The sequence below is a fragment of the Falco peregrinus genome, chromosome 8 (genome assembly GCF_023634155.1).
Source record: "Falco peregrinus isolate bFalPer1 chromosome 8, bFalPer1.pri, whole genome shotgun sequence".
NCBI classification, from domain to species: Eukaryota; Metazoa; Chordata; class Aves; order Falconiformes; family Falconidae; genus Falco; species Falco peregrinus.
This window is the reverse complement of record NC_073728.1, coordinates 6,628,791-6,655,552: the sequence shown is the minus strand read 5'-3', so window position 1 is coordinate 6,655,552 and position 26,762 is coordinate 6,628,791. Positions and strand designations below refer to the sequence as shown.

The following is a 26,762-nucleotide window of genomic DNA, read 5'->3' as shown; positions in this document are numbered from 1 at the left end:
AGCTCCCCACAGCTGTGGGCCCTCAGGCTTTCCTGCTACGCTACAGGATGGGAAGATGCTTGTTTCCAGGCATCCTTAAGGACTTGCGATCCTGCTTCTACCTACTGGGCTTGACAGGCTTGACCCTATCCCTGCTTCTTGTCCTGATCATGGTCCATGGTGGAGTGGGGTGAGAGGCATCCCAGTCTGTTGGGGGGTCCTTGTGGTGTTTTCCTCAGCTTTCCCCTCAAGTTCCTGACTGGGTTGAGTAGAAAACCCTGAAAGTCAGGGAGGATGGTGCTTCTCCAAAAGTGTGGTGCCTCCATGGTGCCCCCATCCCTGGGTGGCCATGGGACAGCTCCAGCTCTGCCCTGTGGTGGGGACTCCCCTGGCTAGCAGGACAACACAAGCCAGCTCACATGTAGGTGGGGATGCCGTGGGAATGTCTGTCTCCCTGCCCGGGCTTCCTTGCCTCAGGAGCCAGGAGGGAGCAGCCTGGCAGGTGCCCCGATCCCCCCTGCCCCACAGAGCAGACTGAACGCCAGGGGCGATGCTGATGCTGGGCACCGACTGTGCCAGGGCTCCCTGCATGAGGCTTGCAGAGATCCCCAGCACCGGTGGCCAGGGTGACATTGCAGGTACAGCCACATCCAGAAAAAGCGTTAAGGAGAAATGCCTCATTCATGTCTGACTCACAGCTGACAGCCCCTGGTCCCTCCCTCCATCCTCCGGCTGGAGAAGTCTCCTCCTCACCCTTACCCTCCTGCCTCTTCCTCCCACAGAAACCAGGGGGAAAGCGGTAAAAAAATATCTTCATCGACTCCTGCCTCCGGACCGCGGCCTCTCTGGGCTGCTGGGTTGTCTTTCCCTGTTTTTTTGTTGTTGTTTTTTTCTTCAGTCCAGCTCGATGGTAATCTGAACCAAGCAAAATGAGGCTGCGAGACTTTCTACTCACTTTGCTGCTCCCGGCCGGTTTCCTGGGGGGAATGTCATGGGCTCAGCGCCCAGAAATCGCCACCCGAGTCGCCAATGCAGAAGGTAAGCCCAGGCTGCTTCCCAGGGCGTTTTCCTCCCTGGGATCAGTGGAGAAATCCGGCTGCTGTGTCCCTCCTGGGCGGACGCTTCCACTGGCACACAGAGCTGCAGCTTTGCCGGGTCGTTTTGGGGAAGAGTTGCGTTTGCTGAGGAGAGCGACGTAGGCTTAGAGAGGATCTGTAAGACGTACCTGCTTTTAGTGCTTTTTGTCTCTTTTTTTTTTTTTTTTTTTTTCCTCGGCTCTGTCCTGTCAGGTGTTACCAGTAGCACTGGGATACAGGAGAGGGGGATAACGGTTGATACCAGTTTAGTTTTCTGAACTGTTTTGGTTTTAACACTGGCTGTTAAGGGGCATTTCCATTTTTACTCTCCTCTGCAAGGATGTTTGTGCCAGAATTTGTCAGAAAATCATTGCTTTCTCATTGCATTAATTGCTATCATGTCTTGGTTTTATTTTTTTAAGTGGTTGCTGCAGCTGCACCTTATTTTGTATAATAACCAGTATTGGTCTTGCAAAGATATGCTTTGAATGTAAATGGGAAAAAATTTATAGGAAGCTGCTAAATGCCACAAAGTGATGTTTTCTGAATGTGAGCTTGAGCCGGCTTACCCTTGATGCCAAAACAGAAATGAGCAACCTCACCCATGTGTGTGTGCTTGCGTGTCTCGAGTGGTGTGAGGATGTGGGAGCGGCACCCTTAGTGCGGATTCTGGGAGCCTGCTAAGAGGGAGCTGGGCTGCGGGTGGGCAGCATGGGGACCCCAGGCTGGGTAGGCGATGCAGCAGGGTGGCCTGCTGACTCCTGCTTCTCTGCTTCTTCCCAGACTGCCCCGTGGACCTGTTCTTTGTTCTGGACACCTCAGAGAGCGTCGCCCTGAGGGTGAAGCCCTTTGGGGACCTGGTTACCCAAGTGAAAGATTTCACCAACCGGTTCATTGATAAGTTGACAAGCAGGTACATCTGGGGCTTTGTCCAGGCTGCTTTAGGGATGGAGCCTGGTGCCGGGTGGGATGCTGAGACTACACTGTGTGCCCGTCCATGGAGGGAGAGGAAGAAAGCAGGGATGCTGGGGAGGGGGCGTGGGAGTGTCTCCTCCCTTTCCTGGTCTGTGGCCACCCCTTTTATACTCCATCCAAGCTGAGGGCAGCAGCGTACCTTTAGCAGAGCTGTCTGCACCCACCCTTGGGAAAACAAGGGCTTCCCGGAGTGGCAGACACAGCACTCCAGCCGCACCACCTCCGGCTGGCCTGGTGGTTATTCTGTAGTGCCAAAGCCACGCTGATCCCTGTGCCACTGGCTGCTTGGGCCCAGAACAACCCAGGTGCTCGGGTAGCACAGGGCACTTCTGATGTTAAACCCAAGATGCATGGGCACTCCATGGAGCAAGCCCTCCCTTGCAATTTGCGTACCTCAGGACACCCTGCAGCACGGAACCCAGCTGTGGGTGCCCCTGATTCACCCTGCTGCCCAGCCCTTTATCTGCCTTCTCCTCACCCACCCTTGCAGCCACCAGTCCAGGTCTGACCCTGGCTTTTCCCAGGGTGAGGACACCCAGGGATGCCCAGGAGCACCAAAGCTCCCAGATCCCAGAGGGGGGTGATGCTGAGAAGAGCTGCAGGCAAAGGCCATGGCTTGCCTGCTGGCAGGAAAACCAGGGATGCACAAGAGCACTACGGGTCCTGGAGGCATGTAGGTCTTTCTGAGCCCTTTGGGACAGCAGCAGATGTTTGCTGGTGCCCAGAGGGGCATTGTGGGGTTGTCCCAGTGCTGCACCAGTGGCGGCATGAGCTGGAGGGGCAAGGTGCCCACCTCAGGGCAGGTTGGGAGGGTATTAGCAGCTCACCTGTTCATTGCCCAGGCAGGAGAGCTACCTTGCGAGGCATTCAGTGACCAGGAGCCTCGTGCTTGGGAACAACCTGCCAGACCTACGTCAATGCAGCATGGCTCTCTCCTAAGCTAGGCTCTGGGCTTTGTCCAGAGCCCCTGCTGCATGTGGGTGGACCTCCCAAGCCCACCCCAAACACCCCTGCACCCACTCTGCTGCTCTCTACCTGCTATGGCTATGCAAGCCACCACCATGCATGCCATGCTCTGGCTCCCCCAGTGTGCATGGCGTGGTCAGCATAGGTGATGGCGAGGCAACTGACAGCGCTGGGGTGGGGGTGACAGCAGTAGGCAATACTCAGGTGGCTTTGAGAAAGGTCCTGCTGAGTAAAGAGAAGATGAGCTTGGAGAACTGAGGAAGCTGTGCAACTCTATCCCTTGGGAATTGGCCCTAATGTCATGAAGAGACCCTTTTTGGTGCATTGGCCAAAGCACAGGTAGTCGTGATGCCTCTGTCCCAGGGACTCACGGGTAGCAGGCTGTGACAGCGCACAGGATAGGGCTTCAACTCCCATGCTTATCTGTCTCCGAATCAGAGCATCCTTCAGAGGCATGTATCCCTCTGATTTAACACATCCAGCAGTGGAAAACTCACTGCAGTCCTGATTGGGGTGTTTCAGTGGTTACCTGCTTTGCAGACATGTACCTGGCTGTCTGGCTCAGCATCTCCTGCCCAGCTCCAGCCACTGCAGCCTGGCACTGCTTTGGGAAGCCTCTCTGCCAAACTGTCTGACCCTTATGGATGCCCACCAGCTGCACCCCTTTGCCCTTCCACCTGCTGGACAAACTACCCTGGCCCCATGGCTGGGCTTTGCATGGGAAGCATATCCTGGCCTTGCAGGAGAGCAGGGAGCCCTAGCAAAGCCCTGCGATGTTTGGCAGAGGGTTTCCATTTTATGTGGCAAGCTGGTGCAAGGCAAGTGGAGGTGGTAGCAGGACACGGATGAAGGTGTTGAAAGCATGTGTTCTGGTGCGTCCATGCAGGTACTACCGCTGTGACCGCAACCTGGTGTGGAATGCTGGGGCACTGCACTACAGCGATGAGGTCGTGCTCATCAAGAGCCTCACCTCGATGCCCAGCGGCCAGAGTGAGCTGAAGAACCGTGTCTCAGCTGTGAACTACATTGGGAAGGGCACCTACACAGACTGTGCCATAAAGCGGGGCATCGAGGAGCTGCTCATTGGGTAAGGTAGCGGGTCCAGGGCGGGTGGAGAGGGCAATGCTGGTGGTATGGCCATCGTGGATGGAGGTTGGGAGCTTCTGGGTTAGGACATCCCTGTGCATTGTGCAGAGCTGCCCCCAGAGTGGGAGAGGAGGTCACTTAGGCACAAAAACAGGCACAGGGGTGGCAGGTTGCTGATGCTCCAGCTCTGCTGGGATGTGGCATGCCCTGACCATAGGCTGGGGCGCTGCCTAGGGTGAGTGTACAGAGATGCCTAAGCCACTCTTCTCCAGCTAAATCTGTTAAATCCTTGCAACGTTAAATCCTGTGTTTAAACCCTTGCAGCGGCTCCCATCAAAAGGAGAATAAATACCTGATCGTGGTGACTGATGGACACCCCTTGGAAGGGTACAAGGAGCCCTGCGGAGGCCTGGATGATGCTGCAAATGAAGCCAAACATTTGGGAATAAAAGTGTTCTCTGTTGCCATCTCCCCCAACCACCTGGTAGGGATCATGTCGCAGGGATGCTCCCTGCAGGGGTCCTGAGTGGGACTAAAGGAGCCGCAGTGTGACATTGGAGCCTCTGAGTGCCCCTCAGAGCCCCTCCACGGAGGGAGGATGCAGGTCCTCAGGGTGGCCTCTGGGGATGGGTCCTTCATGGGTACCTGCAGGTCTCAGTTTGCCCTCCCCACACCCCAATCCTAGGACCAGCGGCTCAACATCATTGCCACAGACCATAGTTACCGCCGCAACTTCACCGCTACCAGCCTGAAGCCGACCCGGGAGCTCGATGTGGAGGAAACCATCAACACCATCATCGACATGATTGTGAGTGCTGCCCACCCTCTCCTCAGCCTGCTCCCTCCCCAGGCTCAACTGTCTCTCTCAAATCCCCTCTTTGCTTTCTTCTCTTGCAGAAAGATAACACAGAGCAATCGGTGAGTGCCCCCCAGAGCGCCGCTCCCCCCGATCCTGTGCCTGAGCCCATCCCCTGCAGGTCACCCATAGCCAAGCGGGTGCTTGGTGGCACAGCCCTGGCCCCAGCCAGCCTGAGCAGGGTGCAGCCTGGCCCTGGTGCTGCCCACTGCCTCTAATGCTGTTTTCTCCTTCTCTCTGGGAAGTGTTGTTCCTTCGAGTGCCAGGTGAGTTGAGTTTTTGAGACCTCCTGTCCCCTACCTCACATCCCCGTGGCCCCAGGCTGTGCCTTGGTGGCTGGTCTAACCTGTACCTCTCTCCTGCAGCCTCCCCGAGGGCCCCCCGGACCTGCTGGTGACCCGGGCAATGAGGTGAGGCACCAGCTGTGGCCATGCTATGGGACCAGGGTGGTGGGATGGGCTCACTGGAGATGCTCAGACACCGGTGGGGTGTGGGTCCTTGACACCCCACCACTGCCCCATGGAGAGGTGGATGAGGATCCACACCATGCTCTCATACAGCCAGGATCATCTGCTCCCCACATCCATGGAGCATTGCTGCTGCCATCCTCCCTGCTCTCTTTTCAACAGTCCATTGTTCTGCTCCTGGGGATGATGAGCTAACTTTATTTATGTCCTGCATTGCAGGGAGAAAGAGGCAAGCCAGGTCTTCCAGGCCAGAAAGGAGATGCTGGAGAACCAGTAAGTAAAGGACTGTCCCTGGTGACTCTGTGCAGGGGCTATTTTTTGGCCACTTCTGGCCAGACCTCTTGGATGCATCCTCACCGGCCCTTGCTCCTGCATCCCCCTGTTTCCATGGGCCAGTCAGTGGAGTCAGGACCAGCTGTCAGGGCCTCTCCACAGCCATCCTGCCAAGCAGTCGCTCCTGGTGGGCAGCAAGGTAGCCTCCTCCCCTGTTGCTACAAGACTTCCTTTTTCCTCACCCAAAATAGCCATTCCTCCTGGAGGACACGTCTCTGACTCATGTGTGCCAGTCCAGGGGTGGACTCTGGGCTCCCTCCCGCGTCCTCTGACACAACAAGCACGGCAGTGTTACAGGGAAACCTTTCGTAAATAATAAGCTAATATCACAAGGAAACTATTTCTCCCCTCCTTTTTTTTTTTTTTTAAATTTTTTTTCCACTAGGTGCATTTATTCTTGGGAGGTGTGTTTCTCCCAAACATGTGAGTGTGCAGTTACTCATCTTGTGCATTCCCAATCTGGAAACCCTATGCCATGCATTTTTCCTTCCCAAGGATTTTCCACCCTTCTATTTCATCCCAGATGATGTGTCCTCAAATACCCGTCTTCCCGTCACCCCTGGGAAGGGCTGGAGATGTTGGAAGTGAAAGCAGGTCCCCTCTGCCATCCACAATGATCCTGTGCCCCCAGACTGGGCAAGCAAGGCGTGGGAGAGCCTCCTGTGGGAGGTTATAGTGGCGGGGGCCTGAGCCCCACATCAAGAGCCTGGGGGGGAAACTGCTCCATGGCAACAGTGGTGACAGTATCTGCCCCCATAACACCATGCTTCTGTCCTCTAGGGCAGGCAAGGGGACATGGGACCTGTTGGATACCAAGGAATGAAGGTACGTGGGGCTGCAGGGTCACCGGTATGGTTCCTAGGTGGGCTTCGGGTTTTGCACTGCCAGTGTTTTCATTCTCCCGTTTTCCTCTCTCCTTTCATCTCTAGGGTGACAAAGGAAGTCGAGGAGAAAAGGTGAGGACAGCAAGGAAGATAGGGGAAGACCTCTGTGTCCCCTTGACTGGTTACCCCAGGCTGCCCCTGCAGCTACGTGGTGTTGGGGTCTGGTATGTGCCCACATATCCATCCCTCCTGCTGGCACTGGCCCTGCCAGGAGTGGGGATCCAACAGGATCAGCCAGTTTGCAGCTGACACAGCCTTGGGGACCAGACAGGCACCATGCAGCAGCACAACCAGGCAGAACAGGAGAGACCGGTGGTGTGCAGGGACACAGGGAATGCCTGCACCCTGGGGCCGAGCTGGCGTGGGGACTGTAGCACAGTGCAGGGATGGATCTGCTATGCATGAGGGTCTCACATGTCTCTCCTTTCTTTTGCAGGGTTCAAGAGGAGCCAAAGGAGCCAAGGTCAGCCTCTGCTTTCGCACAGTTTATTCTTTCTAGTTGACACCTTGGGGGAGAAGGTCTTTGGCAATCACTTCTTCATGGTCCCTATTCTTCCTTTCAGGGTGAGAAGGGCAGGCGTGGAATCGATGGCATCGATGGCATGAAGGTAAATCTCTACTCTGGGGCACTTTGCTTAGCCTGAGGACCCTGGCTTTTCTCCCTTGAAAACCATTGTGGTGTCTGGGAATGAAGCCAGTGTCCCATGTAGGGCAGTGGGGCTCCATCCCTTTGGGGCTGTCCCCCGGCCAGCCAGGGACAGGACTGGGATGTCCCTTTCAGGGCTCTGGGATGATGGATGGGGTCTTCCCACAGTCAACACTCATGGGAACTGCTGCTTTGTCTGTCTGACAGGGTGAAGCTGGATATCCTGGGTTACCTGGCTGCAAAGGCTCACCTGGATTTGACGTATGTACCCTGTGGGTGCCCCTTGCACGAGAATGAACCAGCACAGCAGGTCTGCATGGTGGTGTGCAGAAATGGGGAGCCCCCAAGAAGGGGAGCTGTGGGAGGGTGTTGCAACACTTGGAAATATGTCCCTAGACATGCCATGCTTATCCCTGGCACGGCACCTTGGGGGTGTCCCCTGGGCAGTCTGCCTTGCCCTTGCCTGGAAGCTGCTGCCCAGTGCACAGGGCTGCCTGGGAAGCTGCATGATGTGGGAGTGTTTGGCTGGAGGCCATTCAGCACCAGGACTTGGCAAAGGAGAGCTCAGTGCCAGACAGGCAAGCCCAGAATTAACCTATTTCAACCTGCTGTGACCAGCCACCCAGAAAATGTTGGAAATTTTTGGAGAGCTCCAGAAAACATTATTCTGACATTGCTTTTTTCTAGTTTCCCTGCTTATTTCATGCTGCCAGGATGACATATCCGTGGTGGCACCAGTATCATTGAGGTCCAACCAAAGCAATCTTTTCCTACCTTTTTCCTCTGAGCTGCAGAAGCATGCTCAGTTTTGCAGCGTTTCAGCAATGTGGCCACAGTGTTTCTTGCACAGCTCCATGGTGCAGGAGTGCCACATCATCCCTGAATCATTCCTGAGTACATGTGCCTCCTGTCCATCCCACTGGGAAGCTGCAGGTCGAGCTGCTGGGATGCTTGGTTGATGCCCAGTTCCCCACAGATAGTGATGCTGGCTTGGTTTTCAGTGATGCTGCCTTTATTTTCAACAGGGAGCTCAAGGCCCGCCTGGACCAAAGGGTGATCCTGGTGCTTATGGACCCAAGGGAGGAAAGGTGAGCTGCTCTGCGCAGCTTCACATGGAAGGAGGGGGGCTGGGACCTTTCTCCTGCAAGAGGGAGAGGTGGCAATTGACCCATCGCTGACCCCCTTGCACTGCTTGGGGACAAACCTATGCTAAAGGACAGTGCCCATCACTGGTGTGATCCCCAGATCTGGCCACTGTGATTCCTAGCATATCCAAGGTTAGTGGGTGCCCACCAGCATCGCTGAGATACCGGGGGGCTTCTGCGAAAAGGTGACCCACTGGCCAGGTGGAGTGGGGGTCAATCTGCTGGGGATGGGGAGCTCGTGGGGGAAAGACCTCAACCCAGAAAGGTGCTTGGGGTGCACCGGGGCTCCTGACAGCCTCTGTGCCATGGGAGCCAAAATCCACTGCCGGGCACTGGATGCAGTCTTGACGGTGCCTTATGTTCTTGTGAAGGGGGAACCTGGGGACGACGGAAAACCAGGCCGACAGGGGATTCCTGGCAGCCCTGGAGAGAAGGTGGGTGAAGTGCCCGTGCACGAACATCCCCTGTCCTCTGTGAGCAGGAGAGGTCCCCTGCTCCAGCCTTGGCTTTGAAGCAGGCTTGCCCAAGGTTCTACAAGTGCTCAGGGCTTTGCTCTGAAACCTGCTGACTTGTCTTATTTGTACCCCGTGGCTTGCTTGTGCAGGGCACACCTGGAAACCAAGGTGAGCCTGGACCAGCAGGAGAGACAGGTGATGAGGTGAGTCCTCTGCTACTGCCTGCAATGCCCCCTGTGCATGCTTGTCAGCCATCCCCACCACCTGACCACCCCTGTTGTTTCTCTGCAGGGCGCTCCAGGTATGGATGGTCCTCCTGGAGAACGGGTAAGTGAGGGCACCGCTGCCAGGCACCACGCCAGCAAGGCACGGGCAGGGGCTGGTACCCTGCAGAGGAGGAGGAGGGCTGCACGTGAGCCCTCTCAGAGCTGGGCAATGAGGGAGGGTTTTGCTCCTGCTTGGAGCAGGTCCTGATTTTGTGTTCTCACCATCTCTTTGCAGGGCAGCAATGGAGAAAGAGGACCCCCAGGTTCGCCAGGCGACCGTGGGCCAAGAGGAGAGCTGGTAACTGCAGCCACGAAGTGGCTTTCAATGTCTGCTTGCAAATGATGTTATGCTTGGCAGTCAGGGGCTGGAAATAGATGCCCAGTGGGCTAACTTCACCAGCCTGTGGGCCAGCAGGCAAGCTTAGTGCCTTTACCTGTCGGCCTGGGGAGGACCTGCCGTTGTCCTCCAGCAATCATCCCTTTATGCTAGCAGCTAATCACCAAACAGCCAAAACCCAGAGGAGACTGTGCCCAGCAAGCCAAGAGCAGGCAGAGAGTGGTCAGGCCCTGCCTTGTGGCTGAAAAACCGGTTTATGGAGAGCAAAGAGGCAAAGTGTCCTTCTCCAGGTGCTCAGAGGCTGTGTGGGGTACCGGTGGCTCAGGAAGGAGGCCATGGGTGCCATTAATGGTGGGCAGTGTGCATGGGTGGGTGTGGACTGAAGGGGCAACACCCTTCCCTCCCCTCTTGGGTGGGAGTCACTAGGAAAGTATTTTTTCGGCCTCTCTGGGGTGAGTCACCGAGTGTGAGCATGGGAGGAACAGGCAGGAGCCCTCGGCAGGCCAGGACAAACATGTGGCAAGTGGCAGAGGTGCCACGCACACCGCGGAGGCATGAGGGGAGCTGCTGTGCAGGGTGGGGGCGGCGGGAGCCAGAGCATCCCAGTGGGTGGCCAGCCGTGTGCCGGCACTGCTGAGCAGCCACCACCGTATCGGTCTTCCCCTGTCCCTACAGCGAGGACATCCAGTACCCACCACCAGCTCAGCAAGGGGAGCAGAGGTCTGCCTGGGGGAGGGGGCAGCTCTGGCAGGGGGCTACTGGCAACCTGCCCCTTCCTGTTTACTGCCTGGGGAGCTGCATGGCCGATGTGCATGGTGTGCGGGGCAGATGTGCGCAGGAGATGAAGGCACGCCAGTGTCCTGGAGTTAAACCGTTCAGCAGATGATGAGCTGCTTCCTTCCAAGTTTTAGTCCAAGCACAAGGCTGCATAATCTTGCCAGAAACATCTCCACCGGCACCCTTTGGAAGTTGTGTTTTATATTTACTGTTTGGCTTAGGCATCTGGAAGCTTCTAGCTTGCAAACGACAGCTTTAGGTCGTTTAGCTTCCAGCCGCTTTCCTCAAAGTTTTAAGTCAGGTGTGACTGTCATGGGAAGTTTCTGGATGTCTCCCTTCCCTGCAGGTGGGGGGCTGGCCCAGCCCCACATCCCAGGGCTGCAGGCAGAGCGCTCACCTACTTGTCTTGCAGCACTTGGTGCTGGCTGATCTTGGGGGTGGCTTGGCTGTAAGGTGCACAATTTTGTGCTTGGCAGTTGTGCACCCTTGTGAGGTGCAATGCTCTACTTTGCAGCGGGGAAAGCTTGCTTCTGAATTGCCAGGAGCTTGCAGCAAGCCCTTGGGCTGCAGGGATGGGGAGCTGTGCCTCCTGACTCTCCTTTTGCCTTCCTGGCTTGCTCGCTCATGGCCATGGGTCTAGATGAAGAAGGTGCCCCGGAGCCAGCCCCGGTCTGGCAGACTTGCTGCCCTGTTGGGATGCAACTCTACTGGACTGGTGGAAGGCTATCCATTTCCACATTGGTTAAGTGAAAGTAGAATGGAGCCGTGTCCAGCCCTTGGGCATTGCTGCTGTTGGAGTACAAAAACACTCAGACTCAGATTTTCCAGGCTCTCCTGGGCTGTCAGTTCTCTGCAAACAACCCTAACCTGGCTCAGGGTGCTGAGTGTTAGCAAAGGAGAGGGGAGAGCATCAGAAGTGAGAGGTGAAGATGTCCCTCCCCATCCGCTGGCTCTGTGCCTTGGAAATCCCTTCAGCTTTGCAGGGACAGCAGGCTGGAGGAAGAGGGGTGGAGGAAGGAGGCTGCTAGCCTGGAGTGTCCATGCGCGTGGACAGCAGCTCCTCTCTGTGCAGACTGCCCAGGGCAGGAGCTGCTCTAGAAACACAGCCATGATTGCAGAGTGTGGCTGGGAAAAAACATTACATGGTTTTGGGGCCCAGGCCAAGTCTGTGCATTTTGCAGAAGCCTCGCAAGATGGATTTCCCCAGGCATTTTCTCTTCTGGCACAAAACAGGCTGAAACGTGCCACCCAGAGCCAAGCACTCCCATCCTTCAGAAGGTCTTCATCTTAGGGCCGTGTTCATGGCTTCAAGGAGGCCATGTTAGCCCATCTTTCTCTCTACACACCTCTGATAGTTTCCGACCCAGCTCCTGAATCTGCCTCAAACATCCTTGTTTGGATGACTGCCTGTTTATCCAGCATGTGCTGTCAGTGCTGCATCCCTGCTCCCCACTGTACCCTACACTTGTCCCTCTCTGAGTTCCTCATGCCCTCTGTGTGCATTTTCAGGGAGAACCTGGACCACCTGGTGACCAAGGGCGGGAAGGACCCCTCGGACCACCTGGCGACCAGGTAAGAGCTTGGATTAACCTTCTGGATCCCAGGTAGAAGTGGTTGGGGCAGTGGGGAGAGTGGAGTAGGGGGTTTAACTGATGCCACAGAATCCTGAGGCAAGTTCTCAGCATCTTCCAGACCAGGTAGCAAAGCTGGTGAAAAGGGGCAGGGACTCAGAATATGAACAGGGCTTAAAAAAATGGAGACTTGGCTGCTGGGCTGGGGACAGAACAAACTCCACACCATTTCCCAGTCCCATGGATACAGATGTCAACGTGTCTGACAGATTTGGAAAATGGCAAGTGCAAGCTACAGCAACACAAAAAATGTTCAGGCCTGGGGCCAGATGCTACTCACCTTGGTCAAGGGAGTCAATGAGACATCTTGTGTCAGTGAGGTTCCCAGCAGTGTCCCTGACACCCCTGGCATCTGCAGAGGCAGTCTGTCCTAAAGCCAGTGCTCCTCAAGTCTACTTGCTGCAAGGTCTGGTCCTCCTGATCTCTGGGGTCTGCTTGTTCTCATATGCCTCAAAAACCAGATCTCAGACACTGCGGGCTTTCTGGAGAGCAGAGCTGGCTACCTCCAGCCTGGGGAAGGCTCCTGTCCCCTGCACAATTAAAGGCTCTTTCTTCCCAATGACATAGCTCCCAGTTGGTAACTCTGGGCATGGAGGTGTTGCTGGGTTAATCCTCCATGGCAATAGCACTGATTGCAGTGGCCAATGCTATCTTTGCACCTGAGCAAGCATGCTTTGACATCACCCTTGGCTGGGGCTCTGTGGGACAACTCCCCTCCTACCTGTACCATCAGAGTTTTGACAGAGCCCAAGATACAGGGAAGTATTGAGATAAGCGTTGCCACTCTGGTGGAACACTGCTTCCACAAGAGGTGAAGCATGGAGACCAACGTGCAGTCAAAGATGAGACAACTTTTGAACTCGTTTACGGTTGACCAAGTATTGAAGACCCCTGAAGGAGATGTGACGTACAGGACAGCCGTGAAAGGTCTGCTGTTGCATTCACATTGTCCCCAGTATGGGTGACCCCCACAGCAGACCTGGACCGTGCTGCAGCTGGAGGAAAGGACATGCTTGTGGCAGGGTTGTGCTTGCCTGAAGTTGGGCTTTCCTCAAGCCTATCTTGTGCTAGTGAAGAGCACTAAATTCACACAAGAGGATTATCCAGATCCTACTGTCTGTAGCTGAGCTCTTGCCACAACCAAAAAGCATCTGGCAGCATCCAGCTTGTTGGGCACCACCATGGTGACAGGTGTCATTTCGGGAGGTGGCCCTGGTAGGAAGGCAGCTCTTTGGATGTGTGCATGTAATGGACTTGGTGCTGCAGCCTGACAGCAGTGAAGGAGGGACAGGCTGGAGCCGCTCTCAAGTTCAAGGCAGGAGAAGTACTGTGCAGAAGATGACAGAGTTAAGATGGAGATTTGATGCAAGACTGGGAGATGAAGCTGTGCAAGCATGGTGGGGAGCCAGGATGGGACAGATCCTGCCTTCAGGCAGCTTTCACTGGTGGGGAGGAAGAGGAGGAGAAAGGAGAAAGAATGGTCTTCCTGCTGTGTCACTGAGCCTGCGGGACACCAGCTTTCCCTCCCTAGCACTGAACTTCAGTCAAACCCCTATCAGAGAGGGAAGCATCACAGAAGCAGCTCTGATGCCTGCCCAGACCAGTGACGGCCCCAGCGTCTCCACCACACCAGCGAGATTTCAAAAGCCATTGTGAAGTGAGGACGTTTTTTCCATAAGCTAAGGAAGAATGCTTCTGCTCATCCAAATTAAAAATAAATGCATAATTTGGCTTAGGCAAGAGCAAGAATTTGGCAAACACAAGTGTTTTTCAAGCCACGTTATCTGCAAGCTCTGGCTCTGGGACCATATTTCTCTTGGCCAGGGGAAAGGGCTCCCGCTAACCTGTGACTCCCTTTCATCCTCTTTCTGTCCCAGAGAAGCTAAAGGTCAGCATGCTTTTTCCCCGATCCTCGTGGGCAGGTTTGGTGGTCACACTCTCTTCCTGACCAATGTGCCCATCCCTCCTGCGGTTCTTAACATACCTAGACAGGTAGCAAACAGGGAACTGCTAAAGATTTCCTAACCTGAAATCCTGCATCTTCATAAATTCCTCTGGGGCCACGAGGGATTTGTGCTGTGTGCTACAGCGAGGACACGCACGGCCAGCGCGAGCCAAGGGTGCTGTGGATCCAGCTTTGGCTGATTTCAGTGATCATGAGTTTCTGTCCCTCCTTTCCAGCTTTTTCTCTTCTGGGCTTTTGTGCAGAAATAAGGTCACATGCCTTTGAGCAGTTCAGTGATCTGCACTGCGCTGTGTAATTTTAAGCCCTTTGTGCCCTCATGTACACCTTTCTTTGGAAGAAGGGTATGCGCAGCATGCATGGATGTTTGGCACCAGCTTCTCCCAGCCGCTGTCATGCAAAGAGGAGCAGGGACGGCAGCTGGAGGGGATCTCAGCTTCCTCAGCTTCCAGGTGGTGAGAGAACCAGCAAAGTTGGGTTAGGCTGAGCCACCATGCTGAAGGCAGCTCCCAAAAGGTCAGAGGTGCTGCTGATGGACTGAAAATACGGAGGAAATTCTTGGGCCTGCGTTGCTGCTATGCTGAAGCTCAGGTACCATTGAGCAAGTGCTGTCTTCTGCCTGCAGTAATGTGGCTTGTCGCAGGAAATATTTCAGATGTCGGGAGTATTGAACTGGCATGCCTGCTGCCCACAGCAGCAATGCTGGAGGGGTCTGTTGCTGAGCCATCACTCTATCCCGCCACAGCTCTCTGCCTCCCTCTGCCCAACTCTGTCATCTCCATTGCCTGGGGACTGGTTGCACACCCAGCTCCTCATGAGATGCTGCCTTGATGGAGCGTTTGGACCCGTAGGCAAGAGCATCATCACCCAATCATTACCCCCCACCATTACCAATCTCCTGGCCAGTAAACCCTGCGAAGGGCTGTTGGCACTGAGCAAAAGGTGGAGGGGCTGCCTTGGATGTCTGTGGGAGCTCTTGGAGAAAAAAAATTCTCCTCCCGCCTCCTCTCTTGTCTCTGGTGAGACCCGCAGCTGACGGAGCAAGCGGCCTCTGCCCAGATGGGATGTGGCAGAGTGACAGCTTTGCTCCGTTCCAGCACATGCTGTCAAGGCTCTGCAGCCTCCTGAGGACAGAAACTCCCTGGAGCCCCAGAAGGGCCTCTGCCAGCCTGGCTGCGACCCAGACGTGTCCAAGCCTAGAAGCATGGGGAGGGCCTCTGTGGAGAGAGGTCTGTGTCACCTTCAGGGTGATGTGCTCCACCAAGAACTGCTCTGTGCCCTGGGGGCACCTCTGTCACAGCTGATGAGATGCCACTGCGTGACCCAGCTGTGCTTTGCTGCTGGAAAGCATCATCCCTGCCCCTCTGGTCCTCTCCCCCACCCAGTCCTCCGTTACTGGACTGAGGTGTGGAGGAGAGGGATGGCTTTCAGGGCTTTGGAGGCTCTGCTCAGAGGCTCTTCCCTCCTGCAGCCTAGCTGTCACTGAAAGCACATGGTGTTCAACCCATGTCTGCAGTGTCACACCTTGGCCCAGAAAGCTTCTTGTTTTGCCTTGCATTCAGCAGGGACCTGGCCAGGGCTGCCTCCAGTGGAGCTCTGCAGGGAAAGCAGGGTTTAAGGAAGCGTGGGGAGCTGCAGCCTGTGCAGGCAGGGCTGCACGGGGGGAGCCAGGCACAGCTCCTGAAGCATCTCCCCACCTGCCCTAACCCCTATCAATAGGTCCTTTCTTGTGAGGCAGAGGTGACTCACCGATGGGTGGAAGGCACAAGGCAGATGCCCCCACCCACCGCATCATGAAATGAAGGGACCAGCCCTTCAGGGCAGGAGCAACATCAAGACAAAGTCCCTGTTGTGAGAGCTCTTTATGTTTCCCTAGGGCGAGCCTGGACCCCCAGGACCCAAGGGCTACAGGGGAGATGATGGCCCTCGCGGCAACGAGGTCAGTGCTGCTTCATCACCACATCTTCTGGGGGCGGGGAATGAAGGGAGGTGCTGCCCGTTAGAGTTGTCTCCAAATCCCTTGGATCTTGAAAATCTGTTGTAGGCACAAACTCGGGTGCTAGCTTCCTGGCAGACACTTCGGGGCATTTTTCATGGGTCCTTAAGGCCATGGCTGCCTTTTTCCCCACCTCCCAGGGGCCATTTCATGGAGATGGTAGAGCCACACCACAAGCCACATAGCTTCCCATCACAGAAACTGGGGGAGCCGCTCTCCAAGGGTAACCACCTGAATCTGCCTGCAGATTTGATCCCCGGGGCAGGGGCCAAGCTGAATCCCAAGCCCAGCTGTGGACTTTGCATTGCTCTTGTAGAAGCAAAACACCTCCTATGTATGATGGGCTTGCGATGGTAGCTGGGTGGCTTGGAAGGCATCATCTTCACAGCAGAAAGGAGAGTGTGCAAGGCTTGAATGGTTCTTCTGCTCCTTCTAGGGCCCGAAGGGATTGCCTGGAGCACCTGGGCTGCCTGGAGATCCTGGCCTGATGGGAGAAAGGGTGAGTGGTATTTGGGGAGATTGCATGCCATGTGGAAAGGATGTACAACAGGCTGGTTCTACACAAATGAGATGCTGGGAAAATTTGCAACCAGCCAGCTTTTGAATATGCATCACATCTGCAAGCTCAGAGCACCATATTTTGGGACATACTTTCCAGCAACAAAGACCTGATACTTCCCAGTTTGTTCCCAGTCTGTGGCCATATCCCCAGTCTCTGAGACTGATAACATCACTCTCCTTTCAGTGGCTGTACAGGTCACACAGAAACAAGATGGCCTTTTTACCTGCGGGTGCCAGTGTTCAACCCACCAGTCACCTATTTTTTGCACAGACATTTTGCTGTGGAGATAAACTGTCCAAGGAGGGCAGGACCCTGCTGCCATGCTATCTAAGGGATCTGCTTTTTATTATCTCACATATTTCTTCCTTCCTTTCCAGGGGGAGGATGGTCCTCCTGGGAACGGCACGATTGGATTCCCAGGTGCCCCGGTAAGTTTTTGTGCTGCTGCTCTGAAATAATGTGAAACCATTATTCCTGCTTGTCCAACCTAACAAGCTTGCTTTTCTTCATCCTCAGGGGCGGCCAGGAGACAGAGGTGACCCTGGTATTAATGTAAGTGTGCTGCTTCTTCATACACCCTACAGAAATTGCCCTGGCCGGTAGTTTGGGTCCTAGAGCCTCTCCATCAGCTGCATGGTGAAATGGGTTCCCTGAAGCAGCCTGCTCTTCCAAAGCCCTCTTTTCCTTCTGCCCACCTCTCCCTGCAGCGGATGCTCCTGGTGGAAGTGTTGTGCCTTGGTGTGCTGGTAGTAACACCCGAGGGCAGCAGCCAGGGCTGACTGCTCTTCAATGCAGCCCCAGAGCCAGAGTTTGGGGTTGGGAGTTCCAGCCAGGGGGAGAGCTGGATGGTGCTGTAACAGTGAAAGCTACCTAAGAAGCTTTCTCCCTTGAAAGCACTGCAATTTGGTGCTAGGGAGACTATATACGGCTCTTCATCCACTTCTCAAGCCAGCTCTCACAAGGTCACTGCATGCCGGCACCAACTTCACCATGCTAACAACAGCTGTCCACAGGAGTCTTGTACATACTGTTTTTCAGGGAACAAAAGGCTATGTTGGTCCTAAAGGTGATGAAGGAGAAGCTGGAGACCCTGGCAATGATGTGAGTAATCTGTATAAAGCTGCATCATTTTTCTCTGTGAACGCAGTGCTTTGAGCTGGGTCTGGGACGCTGCCTTGCCTGTGGGTCAGCGCCCATCGGACTTCGTAAGCCTGCAAGCACCCTTGGCTGCTAAGTGGTGTCTGTGGCAAGGGGACCTCTCTCCAGATGTTAATTTTGTGCCCTACAGCTTATGGCTGGCAAACCTCCAGATCTGTTAGGCTGAGGTAGGTATCATCTCCGCAGGGTTTTGCATGCTTCCAGGTTGCACCCGTGCCCTGCAGAGGGATATTTTCCCAGTGTCCATCCTGACCCCCCCAAGTCCCAGCTCATTTGGTTGGATATAGCAAACTCAGATAGCATTTTTATGGTTAAGCAGGGCTTAGCAGACATCTGGAGGGGAAGGTACCATACTCTGACACACATGAATTTGTGGAATTTGGTTTTGTTTTCTTTCCAGAACCTAACCCCTGGCCCCAGGGGCATCAAAGGAGCAAAGGGCCACAGGGGACCTGAAGGTCGCCCGGTAAGTAAAGACCCTGGCAGGGTTTGCAGTGATGAGTGCTGTGTACCAGGCTGACAGAGCTCCCAACAGCAGGACTCGCCACAAGCTTGCGGTGCTTGGCCCTGTTCACAGCGGGAGCAAGGCAGTTTGAAAACCTGCTGCTGCAGCCTGGGACATGGGTCTCTGAAATCCATGTTCATCCCAAACCAGAGCAGAAAATGCAGATGCTTGTGCTTTTTCATGAGCCAAGCATTCCTGTATGATGAGGTTCAGTACGGGCAAGCAGCCTTTTGAAGTGGCCGTCCTGAACCTGGAAGTCCTTCAGTTCATGTTGAGTCGCCACTTGCTTGTGTTGCCTCATGTTGGCCTGGAGGCTACGGGAGAGGCATCTCCCAAGAAAACAGCATCCATCCATCTACCCATCCACCTGCTGGGTGCTGTGGGGGCAATGCCAAGCCATGTCACACATAGTGTGTGCGCTCACTGCCTGCAGAAAGAGCTTGCCTTCCCACCTCGGTAGGCACTGCGTGCATGGAAGTGGGTGTCCTTTACCCCACGCCCGTGCAGCCCCAGGGCATCATGCAAGCAAGCAGATGTGCCTGCTGAAAACCCAGTGCAGGAGCCATCAACTGGGAAGCCAAGAGAGACTTTTCCAGACTCTGCATCGCTTAGCAAGGTATCAGCAGAGCATGCCCCGGATAGGACTGGGCTGCTCTTGTAACTGCTCTCTCCACGCTTCTGTTTAACAGGGACCACCAGGACCTGTGGGGCCACCAGGACCAGATGTGAGTGGGATGGGATTGGGGTACTGCTTGCTTGCTTGGTCTGTCCTTCCCCTGCCCCACATGATGGCTCCTGGGAGGGAGTCACTGCTGGGGCTGGGTGGTGGCTGCCCCCCGTTACTGTCCCAGTGAGTCTCACTGGCCAGGTTTCCTTTGTGCTGGCCCATCACCAGCCAGTCCCCTCTGTAGTGCACCCCACTTGCACATCATCCATTTCCAGATCAGGACCTGCTTTGAGGGCACAAAGCAGCAGCGGTGGGGGGTGGGGTGGGGTGGGGTGGTGGCCAGCACCTGGGAACCTCCACTGTTACTCAAACATTTCTTTACCTCTGTTTTCAGGAATGTGAAATCTTGGACATCATCATGAAGATGTGCTGTGAGTATCCCTGTACCTCTCCTCCCGCCCTGCTCAGCTCCTTGCTTTTACTCTGGCCCCCAGGCAGCACGCAGGGGGGTGCCATGGGCATCGCCCCCCTTCCATAACTCACAGTTAAGTCAATGAGTTGGGGGAGACTTGGATGGGAGGTCCTCCCTGCAGCTGGAACTGCAACTCAAGAGAGGCAGATCTTTTGCACATTGCTGTCCTTCCTCTTGACCCAGGGCCTTCCAGCTCGATCTCTAGAGCAGGTTGTGCAACTGCGTTTCACTTGTGTGTGCTGCAGTGATCTGCTGTGTCTGTGGCTCTGTACATACACGATTACCCTGCAGGGAAAACACAAGCAAAGTTGTGTAAAATCTTTGTGTGGACCATTTCACAATGGTTTTTTTTCTTAAATAGCAGGGCCTGACTTTCCCCCTCAGAAAAGGGGAGGTCTGTTCTGGGGTGTCTTGCCATGGGGAGCAGCAGTACATGCATGCTGCAAAGGGTTTCTGGCCCACAGCCAGCAGTAAAGTGCTGGAAGGACACAGGGTACTTAGGGGGCTGAGTTTGAGCTCCATCCTCTGGTAATTTCCTTAATCCCTCCAGGATTAGTTTTTATTTTTATTTAAATAGCTATGTCTCAGCATGTGCAGAAACAGGGCTCAGCTGCATGCAGTGCTACCACAATCTGAAACGGGAGTGACATCTGGATATTTCAAACGGGAGGAAAACCTCCATGAGCTAGAATGGTCCGGACCAGGTGTCTTTAGGTTTGCAGAAACACAAACTGGCAGTCTGTGTTAGTGTGTGAGAAACCCTTGTGACAAGCCTTTTAATGTTCTCTCTTTCTCTCCCTTCTCCTCTAGCTTGCTGCGGTGAGTGTTACTTGGCAAAGCTGCTCTGCAAGCATTTCCTAGCCCTTCTCCTTGCTTGCACCCTTCCCTTTCCCTGCACCTTGCCTTCTGCTACGGAGCTGTGGTGAGAGCCTGGGAGGGGGGACTGAACATGAGCAAGGCAGGGGAGGGCAGCAAGCCCTCCTGGGGGGGGCTGCATCGATTCAGAGGCTGCTGTGGCTGGGTCCTACAACTGGAAAACTGTTATCACAGTGTCCTGTGCCAGCGAACTGCAGGAGGATTTTCTCCCCCCTTTTTGCAGTTGAAAGGGACGTCAGTTCAGATCATGCTGTGGATCCAGCTCTGTCCTCCTCCTTCCAAATCCTGTGCTGGCCTGCAGAGAAATGCATTGGGGTTTTGTTTCTCTGATGCTGTCTCGATGGGTTGGGTTTGCAGTCCAAGGAAGGGCCAAGTTGGGAAGCGCCAAGGGCACATGATGTCCTTCAGCTATGGGAACGAGGGGAGCAAGCTGAGTCAGCCTCCTCCTCTGGCCCACCAGTGTCACCTCTGCCCTCCTGGGCTGGGTGAATGGAAGAAGTGAGGAGGCTTATGAGGAAATGGGTTTTGGAATAATTACTGGGTGTTTTAAGGGTACTTACAGCTTGGAAACGCTACGTGTCTTATAAGGGGCACTGAGCAAAATGCAAATGGAAAAATTAGTAAGCTGACTCTCAAGTCTCCTATGTAGCATGCTTTGCGGGTAGGTGGGACACAGGCACCCACCTGGGCAGGACTAACCAGGCTGACATCAGCTGCTTGCGTTGGTATGCCTCCCTGCAAAGCTGGCTGCTCTGAGCCAGCTGCTCAGCTAGAAAACACAAGCCCCTCCACTCCTGTGCCTTGCTGCAGAGTGCACCTGCGGTCCCGTCGACCTCCTCTTCGTGTTGGACAGCTCGGAGAGCATTGGCCTGCAGAACTTCCAGATTGCCAAGGACTTCATCATCAAAGTCATCGACCGCCTGAGCAAGGATGAGCGTGTGAAGGTGAGATTTCCACCGAGTGCCAGGTTATACTTCTGTCCACGTGTTTATTTTTTCACTGCAAGCGGAAAAATGAGGAGATGCCTCATTTCAAAGAGCCTCCACAAAGCTTAGCTTCAAGTGTGTAACCAAGGTGGGTCTTGTTTTCTCCCAGATGCATGGACTGACGGAGATGAGACAGCAGTTTGTTATCCCAAAATACAGACATTTCACTCTTTCTGGGCAAAGAGGCTCTGCCTGCTGTGGCTGTGAACTCTTCTTCCATGTCCCAGAGCAGATGGTTCATAAAGCATTTGCCTGATCCATCAGTCTCCTTGTGCTGATGAGAATTTCAGGTGGCTGGAGCAGATAACACATGAGGTGTGTTGCAACTCACCCTAGCTCCCTGATGGCCAGGCATCCCTGTTTTTCCCCAAGCTTGGCTTTAGGTTACCAGTTAAGCACACTACTAAAAAAGGACCTTTGCAGCCCAAAACAGCAATATTGCCTCAGTAGTGAGTCTTCCAGTCTGAAGAGGGACACAAACTCTCATGCCCATAACTCTTCCCTGATAACCCGCTGTGCATGGGAAATCTCGTTTACCTCTGTGGTTTGGAAGGGATGTTTAGGATCCAGCCTTTCCTTAAGGTATAACCAGACACATCCGTAGCACAAGGGCTGTAAAGCCACACCAGCACACCACTGGACGCTCATGTGGGCACACGTGGGTCTCTTCAGCTGGCAAAGAGCCGGTAATGAGCAGAAAGGCCAGAGCTGTGCAGCAAAACCACTGTGCTGGAAGAAAAGCAGAAGTTTTGAAAACAGATCTATTCCTAGCTACCCACCATGGCCAGTGGTTTGTGTTGAGACCGCTGAGCTGGGATACCTGGGTTTGGGTCTTGTTTCACTGCCTGGCTCACTGAATTGGTCCCCACGTACATCCAGTCTTGTTGGGGCTCCTGCAAGGAATGGGGCAGAGGGGCAGCAAAGGCTGCTGCAAAAGTGTTTGGTACAAACCACCAGCAGGATTTCTGAGCCTCCAGGGCCCCCTGAGGTTTCTCACCCTAACTGGCTTCTGTTTCTTCCAACAGTTTGAAGCTGGGGAGTCTCGTGTGGGCGTTGTGCAGTACAGCCATGACAACACGCAGGAGCTGGTGGCCATGGGGGATGCCAACATAGACAACATCGGGGCACTCAAACAGTGAGTCGGGGGGGCAGGTCTCAACACATCATGCAGAGACCTGACCTAGGGACACCTATTACCTCACACCCTCCATCTCCAGGCCAGCAGCTCCCGCAGCTGCAAGGATGCTAAATGTTCTTTAGTGGAAAGTAGTGGTTGGTGACATTGTAGGTGGTGCTGAGGCTGAGGAGCTTGCCAGTTTTTCACCCAAAGCCCCATGCAGGGATGTTGCCCTGCCTCACAAATGTGTCAGAGATGTTCCCAGGGGCTCCTTCAGTATTCATGGGACAGGGCTCGCAGGCTCACTGGTATCTGTGCTTGCAGGGCAGTGAAGAACCTGAATTGGATAGCTGGGGGTACCTACACTGGAGAAGCTCTGCAGTTCACCAAGGAAAACCTGCTGCGGAGATTCACCTCTGACAAGCGCGTTGCCATTGTCATCACAGACGGACGCTCCGACACGCTGCGGGACCCTACCCCGCTCAGCTCCTTATGCGATGTCACCCCAGTAAGGGCACAGGGGGAGCACCCTGCCTGCAGGGAACCGCTGCCCAGTGGCTGTGCATCAGAGTAGTGCAGGCTTTCTGGGGATCTCCATGTCTTTGCTACCCAAGGCTAGGGCAGGGGAGCCACGTGTCACTAGAAGCACTCTTGCAAAGTGACAGGCGTTCAATTTTATTAATGTGTTAAATGACAAACACATCCAGTGATGGACTCTAACTTCCCTGCAGGTGGTTTCCCTTGGGATAGGCGACATTTTCCGGAACCCTCCAAATCCAGATCACCTGAATGACATTGCTTGTTTAAGCAGACCGACCAGGCCAGGACTGTCCATACAAAGGGACAACTATGCTGAGCTCCTGGATGACACCTTCTTGCAGAACATCACCTCGTACGTCTGCCAAGGTGGGTGAGGTGATGATGTGGCTGGAGGCAGTCAGGAAGGTGGTGAGGAACGCAGGCTGCCCTCCCTTGCCTTCCCCCAGTCATGCTCTTAAGCAGGTGGTGAGGGAAGAGAACAGCATTCAAGGTTTAGTTAAACAAGAGACACTTCGTGTCTCAGAACACTTTCCAGCTGGGTCTAGGTCCTCTCCTGCTGCAGGACATATCTGTCCATAGCATTTTTTAAGCACACACCTCTGCACTTTCTGGTGCACGTTTATATCCTCTGCACAGTGCCTTGCACAGCGTGGCTGTGATAGAGGTGAGTGTTTGCCCCTAGGGAAGCTATAGGAGAAGTGGTTTCCCTGGTGACATTAGTCTTTCTAATTTTCTTAACAGAGAAGAAATGTCCGGACTACACCTGCCCAAGTGAGTATTTAATCCTTGTGCCACAGGAAGGAGTTGTGGGTGCTGTGGTGGGCAAAGCGGGAGTTTGTGTTTGTGGGGATGCATGGCTTGGACACCTCTCACAACAGGGAGGCTCCTAGGCTGGAGAAGCAAGCAAGCCTTGTCAGGCACTTGCAGGGTCTCCATACAAATATCAGCCACAAGCACCTGGGGGAAAAAGCCTAGTCAGTTGCTTTTCTGGCACCTCAAACCTAGAGAGGAGGCTGTGCCAGATTTTAGCCCCCCCAGGCTTTAGCTGAGGCAGGTAATGAGATCAATTGCTATGTGATTGTGGGAGCACAAGGGAAAATCGGCACCATGGCAGGGAGGTTTGGTTCTGGAAAAGTGAGTACAGGGAGGACTTTAGTGGGGTACACATCCAGGTCAGAAGTGTATACAATCCTCAGACTCCTCATGGAAAGAAGCTAGCCAAGGGAGATGAAGTGGTTCCCCAGGCATGCCAGGACAATGCTGTATTTAAGCAACAACTGTCACTAGATTGTCCAAGCCAGGCAAGTATGTGGGAATGCAGCCTTTCAATAAAAAAAAAAAAAGAGTGAAAGGACAAGCATGGGGGACAGCACTGGGGTAGAGGACACCAAGCTAGCAAATACGCAGGGAGTGGGGATTTCCCAATTCTGACAAGGCAGGAAGCCTGCGAGACAACCAGTGCCTTCACCGCTTTCTGTGGACGAGGCAGGAGGAGCAGCGCAGTGTAACGAACCCTGGGCCTTTCCCCTTGCAGTCACCTTCGCCGGGCCGGCGGACATCACGCTGCTGGTGGACAGCTCCACCAGCGTGGGGAGCAAGAACTTCGAGACCACCAAGAAGTTCGTGAAGCGGCTGGCGGAGCGGTTCCTGGAGGCTGGCAAGCCTGCCGATGACTCCGTGCGCATCTCGGTCGTCCAGTACAGTGGCAGGAACCAGCAGAAAGTGGAAGCTCAGTTCCAGTACAACTACACGGTCATCGCCAAAGCCATTGATAACATGGAGTTCATTAACGATGCCACAGACGTCAATGCCGCCCTTCGGTACATCACGGGGCTGTACCAACGGTCATCTCGTGCTGGGGCAAAGAAGAGGGTGCTGGTGTTTTCTGATGGCAACTCTCAAGGCATCACTGCAAAGGCCATTGAGAGGGCTGTGCAGGAAACTCAGCAGGCTGGCATCGAGATCTACGTGCTGGCAGTGGGCAACCGAGCCAATGAGCCCAATATCCGTGTCCTGGTCACAGGGAAGAGCGCAGATTATGATGTGGTCTATGGGGAGCGCCACCTCTTCCGTGTGCCTGACTATACCTCTCTGCTGCGTGGTGTCTTCTACCAAACTGTCTCCAGGAAGATAGCTGTTGACTGAGCATCTGGGTGGGTTCCTGCCAAGGCCATACCTGCTTCTGTCTTGCCTTAAAATGAAAATCAACAAAACAAAACAAAAAAATAACAGTATTCTTGACCAACTTGAGGAATCTGAGTCTATGCAGATAGCCATAGTGCCACAGCCTGGCTGTGCATAGTCCCCTTCCTTCTCCCCCTGCTTCATCATCTGCATCTCCACTCTGTTAGCCTCAGACTTCCCTCCCTGCCCGTGACTGCCTCTCCCTCCCCACAGCAGGCAAACACAAGCACACCTAGCAATAAGCTGTCAGAACACCAATAACAACCTCATCCCACTTTTTTTTTGCCAAGAAAAAATCATGATGAGGAATTTTGTACCACTAAAGACTAGCCTGGTCTCATAAGGCTGATTATGCTCTTTTCAGATACAGGGTTTTATGTTCATTTGCTTCTTTCTTTCATACATCAGCTGAGCACTTGCCCAGCTCACAATGGTCCTAACCCAATGCTGTGCTACAAGTGAAACATTCAACGCTTCAGCAAGCTTTGAGAGGGGATCATTGTCACGGCTGGCAGGTTTGGTTTATATCTCCCATGCTTGGCAAGAGAGGGCTGGACTACATTACCCAAGCTGGGTGGAAGCATCTCTGACCTCCAGTGCCAGGGGATGGGGCATTGACTTCCCAGGGCTGAGGTAGAGGTAGGTGGTGGAGCATCCCTCTGCACTGACACCCATTCAGGGCAGGGAGGCTGGGCACCGACCAAATGAAAGATGGACAGCAGCACCGGGGAGGGAGGAAACCCTAAAAGAAGCTATGTAACTGCACTCCTTCACTAACTGATCTCATGGTCCTACAGTGAAACCAGGAACCTCATGAATAACCTGATGACTTGTGTTATGGTCCAAGCTCCATTCTGGAAAATCTCTCTGAGCCCAGTTAGTGGGTTTTTTAATATGTATATTTTTTTTTTATTTTTATTCCAAAAGTGCCAAGCTGTCTAATTCCCAATGAGCTCTCTGGGTGTAGTTTCTATAGGACCATCTAGGAGTTAGGCACCTGGACCCCAGGGGAACCCACTAACTGTACTATATATCAAATTAGGACCTCATCCACAGCCCAGATAAGTCAAGGGAAAGGCTGCCATTGTCTGCTGGGGTTTTTGACTCACACCCTACAGATATACTGACAAAGGTGCTATCACTACATGGGTGATGTGGGCCCTTGGTGTTTACACAATTGTTTCCAGGACCACGCTGAAGATGTGGTTTGGCTGGGTGAGATTGTTTCAGCACTTCCATTGGTGCTCTTGCTATGAATTCATGCGCTTCCGGGAAAGCAACAGTGATTGCGAGGTATCAGCATCCCAAACTCTTTACTCTGTATCCAAAACCCAATCGTACAAGTTAGTTTTATTTTATGCCTGTGTTTTACTAAAAATTGTCCACTTTGGAAATTTGTCAAATAAATTGTTTTCCACAATCTCTTGAGAAGTTTGTCTGACTTGAATTTCAAGGGCTCCAAATATTCAAAAGTCACCTGGTAGCATAGATGTTGCCAGGATCTGGGAGGACTCCAGCAGAACTTCTCACATAAAACTGTAAGGAACAGAAGAAGAGATATATTGCTTTTGCATCACATATCTGCCTATTACTGAATGCCGTGGATTTGAGAAATACTGTGAATCTTTTCATCTATTAAATAGTGCATAAAAATGTTACGAGAAGAGCACCGAGGTCTCAGAGGATGGGAAATGGTTGTGCAGATTCCGTTTGCCTTCTGGTTGCAAAAAACCAAACCTACACAAGTATGTACTGTTGTTTCCAGAAGACCAAGTGCAGAGGGATGGTGATCAGCAGCAGCAGAGGTAAGCTGTGTTTGCTTTCTACTTATGTCCAGCATCCCTCCCCATGGGCATG

At 53.9% G+C, this 26,762-nt stretch overlaps 1 protein-coding gene across 1 annotated transcript; it reads left to right on the top strand.

Annotated features, from left to right (window-relative positions):
• The first annotated feature begins 764 nt into the window (after positions 1–764).
• COL6A1 (collagen type VI alpha 1 chain) lies at positions 765–26,325 on the top strand. The gene is made up of 35 exons (XM_005241291.3): positions 765–1,017; positions 1,839–1,968; positions 3,883–4,083; positions 4,407–4,566; positions 4,768–4,890; positions 4,980–5,000; positions 5,184–5,204; positions 5,304–5,348; positions 5,625–5,678; positions 6,519–6,563; positions 6,668–6,694; positions 7,059–7,085; positions 7,186–7,230; positions 7,476–7,529; positions 8,294–8,356; positions 8,785–8,847; positions 9,018–9,071; positions 9,160–9,195; positions 9,370–9,432; positions 11,758–11,820; positions 15,719–15,781; positions 16,275–16,337; positions 16,778–16,828; positions 16,917–16,952; positions 17,439–17,501; positions 17,959–18,024; positions 18,753–18,788; positions 19,125–19,161; positions 20,013–20,021; positions 20,889–21,022; positions 22,090–22,199; positions 22,506–22,689; positions 22,913–23,087; positions 23,463–23,492; positions 24,256–26,325. The coding sequence occupies exons 1-35, from the start codon at positions 909–911 to the stop codon at positions 24,864–24,866; spliced, it is 3,072 nt and encodes a 1,023-aa protein (XP_005241348.1). The 5' UTR covers positions 765–908; the 3' UTR covers positions 24,867–26,325.
• Positions 26,326–26,762: the final 437 nt, after the last annotated feature.

Bases quoted from the DNA above. Each gene is read 5' to 3' on its own strand.
- COL6A1 (XM_005241291.3), top strand. From the start codon at position 909: ATGAGGCTGCGAGACTTTCTACTCACTTTGCTGCTCCCGGCCGGTTTC. The intron at 5,001-5,183 runs GTGAGTGCCCCC...CTCTCTGGGAAG, and splicing joins AAGATAACACAGAGCAATCG to TGTTGTTCCTTCGAGTGCCA. The intron at 23,493-24,255 runs GTGAGTATTTAA...TTCCCCTTGCAG, and splicing joins TCCGGACTACACCTGCCCAA to TCACCTTCGCCGGGCCGGCG.